The 9,957-nt window shown below is 47.7% G+C and overlaps 1 protein-coding gene and 1 long non-coding RNA gene across 4 annotated transcripts; one reads left to right on the top strand and one right to left on the bottom strand.

The window, feature by feature from the left end:
* Positions 1 to 1,428: 1,428 nt before the first annotated feature.
* LOC118147291 (uncharacterized) lies at positions 1,429 to 9,938 on the bottom strand. 3 transcript variants are annotated; one of them, XR_013526511.1, is made up of 4 exons: positions 9,522 to 9,938; positions 9,326 to 9,436; positions 2,621 to 9,219; positions 1,429 to 1,712 (listed from the first exon to the last, which is right to left on the bottom strand). It is a non-coding gene; the product is annotated as an uncharacterized LOC118147291 (long non-coding RNA). The 3 variants fall into 3 exon arrangements; XR_004733540.3 differs by having other exon boundaries at positions 1,429 to 1,733; XR_008476289.2 differs by having other exon boundaries at positions 1,429 to 2,813.
* Positions 2,701 to 8,421, top strand: FAM136A (family with sequence similarity 136 member A). Its single transcript, XM_035272344.3, has 3 exons — positions 2,701 to 2,843; positions 3,761 to 3,901; positions 6,618 to 8,421. Exons 1-3 carry the CDS (start codon positions 2,712 to 2,714, stop codon positions 6,804 to 6,806), a joined length of 462 nt encoding a protein of 153 aa, XP_035128235.1. The 5' UTR covers positions 2,701 to 2,711; the 3' UTR covers positions 6,807 to 8,421.
* Positions 9,939 to 9,957: the final 19 nt, after the last annotated feature.

Genomic DNA, 9,957 nt, shown 5'->3' on the forward strand with positions numbered 1-9,957 from the left:
GGAAAGTAAATGAGATGATCCTGTGGAAGGCACTTAAAATGGTTGGCGCCGGCCGGGCGCGGTGGCTCACACCTATAATCCCAGCACTTTGGGAGGCCGAGGCGGGTGGATAACGAGGTCAACAGATCAAGATCATCTTGGTTAGCATAGTGAAACCCCGTCTCTACTAAAAATACAAAAATTAGCTGGGCATGGTGGCGCACGCCTCTAGTCCCAGCTACTCGGGAGGCTGAGGCAGGAGAATTGCTTGAAACCAGGAGGCGGAGGTTGCGGTGAGCCGAGATCGTGCCATTGCACTCCAGACTGGGTAACGAGAGCGCAACGCCGTCTCAAAAAAAAAAAAAAAAATTGTTGGCGCCACCCTGATTCCAGCTACTGCTGGAAGCCACCTGTAGTCGAGCTTGAAGTGGAGGCTGTCTCAAGACTCTGAACTGTGATTTAGGGGTAGATACTCACACTTACACTAGAGAGGGCCTGGCGCTGGAAGGACACAGCTTGCTTGCCTTGCCTGTTCGCTTAACTGCCTTCCTGCTTCCTTCCCTCCTTTCTTCTTCCTTCCTTTCTTTCTTTCTTTTTTTGAGATGGAGTCTTGCTCTGTCGCCCAGGTTGGAGTACAGTGGCACGATCTCAGCTCACGGCAACCTCTGCCTCCCAGGTTCGAGCAATTCTGTCTCAGCCTCCTGAGTAGCTGGGATTACAAGCACCTGCCACCATGCCCGGCAGATTTTTGTATTTTTAGTTAACATGGGATTTCACCATGTTGGCCAGGCTCTTCTCAAACTCCTGTCCTCAGGTGATCCTCCTGCCTCAGCCTAACAAAGTGCTAGGATTACAGGTGTGAGCCACCGTGCCTGGTCAGAACACCACTTTCTTCAAAGAACCTTGGGTTGAAGCAAACTCCCTGCTGCCCTCAAACTAGAGTTCTCCTGCCATCTAGTGCCCAATGGCAGAAAATGCCTAAATTCCAATGACAGGGCCCCATTCCTTTGTTCCAACCCCACCCCCACCTTGCACTCGGGTCCCCGACATGGCTTTCTCTACAGCCCCATATGCCAAACAAACACCCACTCATCTCAATTCTATTCAAAGCCTCAATTCAAGCCTTAACTCCTCTAAGAAAGCTTTCCTGAGGAACCCAGATGGCTCACTCCCTTCTTGTCAGCCAGGGCCATCTCCTCCATCACACCTCTTTCAACACTGCCATGTATCTGTCCCCTTCCCCTTCTCCACCGAGTGTGTGTTTCCCTTCTCCACTGACGCTCCCCTCTGGACTCACACCCCTAGCTTCTGCATTCGATAAATGAATGCACAGGACAGTACAGTTATGGTTGGGACATTCCAAATAAAACTGCTCCATGAATTCAGAAACAGTTTGACGTTGCTGGCATATAAGTGCTACATTGATAAATGAATACCTGTAGCCCCTACTTTGTCTCTGAGGTTTATTTTTTATTAGAAATAAATGCATAGGCAGAGTGTGGTGGCTCATGCCTGTGATCCCAGCACTTTGGGAGGCCGAGGCAGGTGGATCACCTGAGGTCAGGAGTTTGAGACCAGCCTGACCAACATGAAGAAACTGAAAATACAAAATTAGCCGGTCATGGTGGCGCATGTCTGTAATCCCAGCTACTTGAGAGGCTGGGGCAGGAGAATCACTTGAACCCGGGAGGCACAGGTTTCGGTGAGCCAAGATCATGCCATTGCACTCCAGCCTAGACAACAAGAGTGAAACTCTGTCTCAAAAAAAAAAGAAAGAAAGAAAGAAATGCATAAACATACATCTACACTGTGATCCAACAATTTCATTTCTAGATATTTACCCAAAAGAAAACAAAATCTGTACTGGGGGGGTGGTACATACCTGTAATCCCTTTGATAGGCAGAGGTAGGAGGAAAGCTTGTAACCGCTACCTGTACGGTTCAAGCATTTCTCCTGCCCCTGCCTCCCAAGTAGCTGGGACTACAGGTATGTGCCACGATGCCCAGCTAATTTTTGTATTTTTAGTAGAGACAAGGTTTCGTCATGTTGGCCAAGCTGGTCTCGAACTCCTAAGCCCAAGTGATCCACCCGTCTTGGCCTCCCAAAATTCTGGGATTACAGGCGTGAGCCACCATGCTGGCCGACAGGGTTTGTTAAAACTCATCAAGCCGCACGCCTAAAATCTGGGCATTTATCTGTATGTATATTACTTTTTTTTTTTGAGACAGAGTTGCCCAGGCTGGAGTACAGTGGCACAATCTCGGCTCATTGCAGCCTCTGCCTCCCGGGTTCAAGCGATTCTCCTGCCGCAACCCACTGTAGTTGTGATTACAGGCACGCGCCAGCACGCCGCCCGGCTAATTTTTGTATTTTTAATAGAGACGGGGTTTCACCATGTTAGTCAGGCTGGTGTCGAACTCCTGACCTAGTGATCCGCCCACCTCGGCCTCCCAAAGTGCTGGGATTACAGGCGTGAGCCGCTACGCCCGGCCTGTAAATTACATTAAATATTTTCAAGGAATGAAAGGGAAGGGATCAAGGGAGGGGAGGAGGAAAGAAAGGCTGCAGCCGCAAGGCAGGTGTTCCCGTGATCGGTTCCCAGGCGGGAGGAGGGCGGTGGGCTCGAGGACGCCGGCGTACAGTGGCTCCGCTCGGCCGCCAGGGGGCGGTGTGGGCCCGGGAAGGGCTGGCAGCGAAGGGCGGTGAGGAGGCGGGCCCGTGAGTCGATTCCATGTGGGCGCCGCCGCGGCGCGGCGCGGGGCAGCGCGGGGTCGCCATGGCGGAGCTGCAGCAGCTGCGGGTGCAGGAAGCGGTGGACTCCATGGTGAAGAGTCTGGAGAAAGAGAACATCCGGAAGATGCAGGTAGCGGGGAGGGGGCCAAGCCGGGACCCCCTTCTCAGCGGGTGGATTCCGGGCCCCTCCCTCAGCCACCACGCGACGCCTGGCACCGCAGCCGGCGTCCCTGCAGACCCGGTGTGCGCGGTCCTGGGGTCGCCGCGGCGGCCTCTGACAGGACTACGGAAGCTTTGGCGGATCGGATGAAATCTGTGCGCCCTCGCCGTGCGCGAGGCGGTTTTCCGCCCCTTCTGGCACGGGGCAGGCGCGTTCCCGGCTGCAGGTGGGAAGCCCCTAGTGGCAGGCGCTCGCCCCGCCACCTTCCCCCTCTTGCGGCCCCTTCCGCAGGTGAGCGGCCAGAGGCCCAGCAGCGGCGCGGCCAAGGTGAAAGACCGGAAAGGCGAGGGCTCCTGGCCTCCCCAATGGCCAGATCATGTCCGCTTCACAGTGTAGAAACAGCAGGGGTTTCCACACTGTTGTGCTCTGAGCCCCGCAGTGCCTCTGTGCGTGTCGGTCCCGCTTCCCTCACAGAGTGTAGTGCCCCTTGGGTCATTGATTAGTAGATCGGCTGCCCTCTGGTGGAATGTGGATTACTAGGTTGCTGACCTCTGAACCCTGTGCAAGAGGCACCTGGTTTTCAGAACTTGGCTTCATCCACCCCACCCTCACCCATCCGGATGAACCTCTGTTCGCCCAACCATCGGTGCAACAGGTGCCAATGAGTTAGCAGCACGGAGACCATGAAACACTACACTAGACACTGAGGATAATTTTCCCCAGTGGTGGTCTTAAGGTCCTGCAGTCTCTTCTCAGGGAAGGTAAAAGCAGAAGATGGAGAGGGAGATGCAAATATACACATGGCCTTCTAACTTCTGTAGTGCTCCATAGCCATTTCTGTCCCCAGAGGCTCTCCTACCTCACCTCACCCTGCCCTTTCTCCCCAGGGTCTCATGTTCCGGTGCAGTGCCAGCTGTTGTGAGGACAGCCAGGCCTCCATGCAGCAGGTGCACCAGTGCATCGAGCGCTGCCATGCGCCTCTGGCTCAAGCCCAGGCTTTAGTCACCAGTGAGTTGGAGAAGTTCCAGGTAAGAAATATCCTAGACAGAGCACTCTAGTCCTTGATCTAGACTTTTGCAGGCTATGACAAGCATTTGTTCAAAACTCTTGGCTTTAGTGTCTTGGTTCTGTTAACAGTTGTGATGGTGATGGCCAATCAGTTTTCAAAGGGTTTAAAATTTTGGGAAAAGTCTTGGCAGTCAAGTGCCTTAAGTTGAACTATGTTTTCCTATAGAAATGATGTGGTCGGGCACAGTGGCTCATGCCTGTATCCTAGCACTTTGGGAGGCCGAGACGGGTGGATAACGGGGTCAGGAGATTGAGATCATCGATCTCCTGTTTAACACTGTGAAACCCTGTCTCCACTAAAAACACAAAACATTAGCCGGACATGGTGGCATGCACTTGTAGTCCCAGCTACTCAGGAGGCTGAGGCAGGAGAATCCCTTGAACCCAGGAGGCAGAGGTTGCAGTGAGCTGAGATCGTGCCACTGCACTCCAGCCTGGGCAATAGAATGAGACTCTGTCTGAAGAAAAAAAAATGATGTAAAAAGGCGTTTCCAGGGGAGTTAATGACCAAGAGCCCAAAGGCAGTCTGTTGGAGACAGGGCGTTTGTTTCTTTTCCCATAACCACCAAATACAGTATGTATACTGTGTAGTATAAAGTTTCCTAAAACATATCTTATTTTATTTTTACAATGGCAGAATCTCTAGGAGAGTAGGATATCCTTGAAAAGGTACAGATTAGAGGAACACCCTTCCACCATTTTGTGGCCTTGTAAACTCACCCAGGACTGCCCCTACTTGCTATACCCAGATGGCAGCTTCTCTGTCAGTAAGGAGCAGTCATTTATGTGAATCATTATCACTGCTGACTCACAAATTCCTGGCTCACAAGCCCCTCTGAGGTTAATAAAAGAGCTCCCTCTTTCCTTCTCTGGAGCAAAGAGTATCTACAACTTCATTTTACTCCCATCTTCTAAGTATATGTTTCTGGAGCCTGGGGCAAGCAAGCCCACTTCCAAACCAGCCTTTCATAGCCTGAGGTTCCATCCACATGGAAAAATTATACCTAATGTGATACAACTTTACATTCTTCCATTCAAAACTCTTCAAAATTACTGCCATTATGGAGAAGTAACTTCTCCAAGATCATGGAACCGCAAAGGGTTTCTTTGTGTTCTTTTTGACAGCTAATTTTATAGATGGAGTCTTTGATAATTTGATTCTTGGACTGCTCTATAACCCTCCTTGCATGATCTTTTTAGTCCTCTCCAGGTGGACTTACACTCTTCACTGGGCCAGAACTGCTCCTGCCACTCATCTCCATGGGGACGAATCCGGGGGTCATTTCTGAGTCATCTTACTCTGTCTACATCATTGACACAGTGGATCCCTTGCCTTCTTAAAGCACTTTATTCAGTTGGTCACCAGGACGTGTCACTCTCCTGGCATTCTGTTGGCCCCCCTTTCTTGGCCTCCTTTGCTGTCTCTTCCCCTCTCCAGCCTCTGAGCATCAGAGTGCCCAGGGCTGTCCTTGGTTCTTTTCTCCTTTCTGACTACTTCTCTAGTCTCCTCTAGCCTCATAGCTCTAAATATAATCTCTATGCTGACAGCTCCTGCCTTTATTTATTTATTTATGAATGAGAAGGAGTCTCGCTTTGTAGCCCAGGCTGGAGTGTAGTGTGCAATCTCAGCTGACTGCAACCTCTGCCTCCCAGGTTCCAGTTCAAGCAATTCTCCTGCCTCAGCCTCCCAAGTAGCTGGGATTACAGGCGCCCACCTCCACGCCCAGCTAATTTTTGTATTTTTAGTAGAGATGGGGGTTTCACCATGTTGGCCAGGCTGGTCTTGAACTCCTGACCTCATGATCCACCCGCCTCGGCCTCCTAAATTGCTGGCATTACAGGTGTGAGACACTGTGCCCAGCCAGCTCCTGCATTTATATCTGTATAGCAGACCTTACTCATAAACTCCAGATTCATATATCCAACTAATTCCTCAACATCTCCATTTACTTTGTCTCTTTCCTCTCACTGGAATGTAAGTTTTGTAAGGGTAAGAACTTTGTTTTACTCATTGCTGTATTCCCTAACATTTTTTAAAAGAGTGCCTGGCACACAGTAGATGCTCAATAATATTTGTTGAATTGAATGTTTTCCTGTAGAACAGACTTTAAAGAATCAAGATGTTTGTAAGTTTTACAGTAACCTCTAGGGACCTCTCACTTCCTAGAAGAACTTTCTGTGTAATTTATTCTGTCATTCACCTGCTTCCTGGTCCCACTTTTTGTTTGAATCAAGACAATCTTGGCAGGCCAAACACAGTGGCTCACACCTATAATCCAAACACTTTGGGAGGCCGAGGAGGGAGGATCACTTGAGCCCAGGAGTTCAAGACCAACCTGGGCAACACAGAGAGATCTTTTTAAGAAAATATTAGCCAGGAGTGGTGGCATGTGCCTGTGGTCCTAGCTACTTGAGAGCTGAGGTGGGAAGATAGCTTGAGCCTGGGACGTTGAGACTGCAGTAAACCATAATTGTGCCACTGTAGCACAGCACTTCAGCCTGGGCAACAAAGTGAGACACTGTCTCAAAAAAAAAAAAACCTTGGCCAATCACACTACAGTGTCCCTTTAATTGATCAAGATAATCTATATCAAGCCTGTAATGAGCACATAATGAGCACACAGTAAATGGAGGCCTTACTCTCAGCTTTCTCTACCTTCTTCCTTCTTGCCACAGGACCGCCTGGCTCGGTGCACCATGCATTGCAATGACAAAGCCAAAGATTCAATAGATGCTGGGAGTAAGGAGCTTCAGGTGAAGCAGCAGCTGGACAGTTGTGTGACCAAGTGTGTGGATGACCACATGCACCTTATCCCAACTATGACCAAGAAGATGAAGGAGGCTCTCTTATCCATGGGGAAATAAAAGTGTTTGCCAATGCCCATCGGGGCTGAGGGCAAGGATGTATTTTTTATAAGGAATTGGGAATTTTAGTCTTTTAAGCAAAGTTTATGAATGAAGAAATTAAGGACAGCCACAAGTATAAGGCGTATGTCACTTGCCTCTGGACACTGGTTCTTTTATATTTCAGTCCTAAAAAATGAAATGGAAAAAAGTGGTGCTAAATTGGGTCAGAGACATTACAGGAGAATTTTGGAGTTTGTATTTCCTGTGGCCAGTGCCTGTCCTGGCAGTAAGGATCTCCCTTTAATAAGCCAGAGCCCTCCAAGGTACCAGACTCTTCTTACTACACAGGTACCAACAGCCTGGCAGGTTAGAGTTGGTAGAGTTCGAGGAGAGAGATTTTCTCTTTGTTGCCAATATCCTGTTTACCGGAAGTGTCACCACACCATTTTCCATAAGCTATGAAACAAAATCCATGAGGTCACTAGCTTAGAAGGGAAAAAGTTTTCTGAGTCTTTGTGTTCTTGGTTTTGTGTAATTCATACAAGGGCATTCAAGTTGATTTTAAGATGTGGAATTGGGAGGGAGACTAGTTTGGATAAGAACTTTGAAAGGCTCCTTGTAGATCCCCTTTTCTGGTCATCAAGATGTGGATGTACATTTCTTAAAATTATTACATGCTGCATCTTTCAGCCTGGGGGCCATGCAAAAACATGAGAGGTGATGACTCACTAATTATGAGAAGCATAATTACTCGCTGATGGGCCCTGAGACTAGCAAAATGACGACGACAGGAAATTTTTTTTTTTTTTAAGATGGAGTTCGCTCTTGTTGCCCAGGCTGGAGTGCAATGGCACGATCTCGGCTCACCGAAAACTCTGCCTCCTGGATTCAAGTGAATCTCCTGCCTCAGCCTCCCGAGTAGCTGGGATTACAGGCATGCGCCACCACGCCTGGCTAATTTTGTATTTTTAGTAGAGACGGGGTTTCTCCATGTTGGTCAAGCTGGTCTCGAGCTCCCAACCTCAGGTGATCCACCCGCCTTGGCCTCCTAAAGTGCTGGGATTATAGGTGTGAGCCACTGCCCCCAGTATGACAGGACAATCTTGCAGTAACACTTTCCCCTTGAAGAGAAAGGAATTTTGATTGTGATATATACTAGTATCTAAGAATACTAGGGGAATAAAAGAGGACCAGTTGGCTACTTGATTATAACAGAGTTATAAAGTACTGGATTTGGAAAAGCCTGGTTTTTACAGAACAGATGGAACAAAAGCCTAAACCTAGCATTGCCTACTTAGCCCCCTGAGTTAACAGAGCCCAATTGAGACAAACTCCTGGCAACAGGAAATTCGAGGGAGAAAAAGTAACCAACTTGGGCTAGGATGACCGACTCCCTTAGAGCAAAAGAGAGGGAGCCCCCATTACCAAATTCCACTTTTGCCTCGGGCTTTTGCAACTTGCAGTGTTCCTGCCCTGGCATGACACCTTATTGTTTTGATAGCAACCTCACTGTATTTTCACCAGCTTATTACTTGAAATGATAATATAGCCTGTCCACTTGCTGTTTCCAGGCTGTGATATATTTTCCTAGCGGTTTGATTTTTTAAATAAATAAGGTTTAATTTTCTCCCCACTATTGTGTTTTATTTCCTTATATCTGGGTAGTGAATATATAACTTCCTCAGTATGCTTCTTTTAACAGGTTAAATGAGTTTAGCATGTTCAGAAGAGTGGAAATTACATTATTTGTTGTGGTTCGGATGCAGAACTCTTTCCTTGGGAAAAACTTTGAGAGGAGGCTAGGTTATTGTGACTTGAAGTTCATTAGTGTAGAAAAGAAACTATGAGGCTAAAAAAGAGAAATTCATTATGTCCGGTCTCTTGCTTTCACTAAACACTAATAGCAAGTGGCAGGAAAGGTACAAAGCTATGACCCTGCTAGAAAAAATTAAGTGTCTAGGATTTTGAGTACTAAGAGAGTGCAAAATATGTGATGAGTTTAAGTCTTTACTATCATTGGTATTTAAATAGAGCCATTCCAGAATATCAGGAATGAACTGAATTTTTGAGAACCATCCCCTATTTAAAATCAACAACACATTCTATTTTGGTTTAGTCTTTTACGATATGTGGATTCTCCTACTTTAGGATAATGTAACAACTGGGAACAAGTCAGACACCACTTTTTACACATCTTGACATGAAAAAGAAATGCCTTATATTAGAAAATGTTTGTATGCTGCACTTCACAATTTTATATACAGAAGCGATAGCACATCAGCGAGTTTGGAGGCAGTGTTTGAAAAATTGCAGGATTGCCAGGCATGCTGGCCCATGCCTGTAATACCAACGCTTTGGGAGCCAGGGTCAGGAGGATCATTTAAGGCCAGGAATTGGAGAATAGCCTGGGCGACAAAGCGAGACCTCGTTTCTACAAAAAAAAAAAAAAAAAGTATATATATATATATATATATATATATACACACACACACACACACACACACACATACGCATTAGCTGGGCACAATGGCATGTACCTGTAGTCTCAACAGCTCAGGAGGCTGAGGTGGGAGAATCACTTGAGGCCAGGAGTTCGATGTTGCAGTGAGCCATGATCACACCATCCATTCCAGCCTGGGTGACCTCATCTCAAAAAAAAAAAAAAAAAATTATTTGCAAGATCACCCGTCGGAAACTGATTGAAATTCTTAGAGACAGGCCCAATCACCTTACCCTCCAGTGGTGCAGAGGCCACTAATTTACATTTTGCTGGAACCCTAGGCTTGATCTGACAGTGTGCTATAAGGATACCTGCCAAAGAAATACAGGGGTCCATTCCTCTAGGGCTCGTTATCATTCGATATATATGAAGAAAATAAGCGATAGGATCCACAGACATACGGGATTGGCCGGGTTTGCCCAGAAGCTAGAGACGGGACCGTCATCCCAGTTTTATTTTTTAAATAGTGAAGGTGGGGGGGGGGGTGTCTCACTACGTTGCCCAGGCTGGTCTCGAACTCCTGGGCTCAAGAGAGCCTTCCAAAGTTCTGGAGTTTACGGCACCCGGCGGTTTTTTTGTTGTTTGGTTTGGTTTGGTTTTGGGGTGGGGGGAGTTCCACAGACAGAGTACTTGTTTTCTAAATTTTGCACAAAGAAAACGGAATTCAGG

This window comes from Callithrix jacchus, chromosome 14, assembly GCF_049354715.1.
Source record: "Callithrix jacchus isolate 240 chromosome 14, calJac240_pri, whole genome shotgun sequence".
In the NCBI taxonomy this organism is placed as follows: domain Eukaryota; kingdom Metazoa; phylum Chordata; class Mammalia; order Primates; family Cebidae; genus Callithrix; species Callithrix jacchus.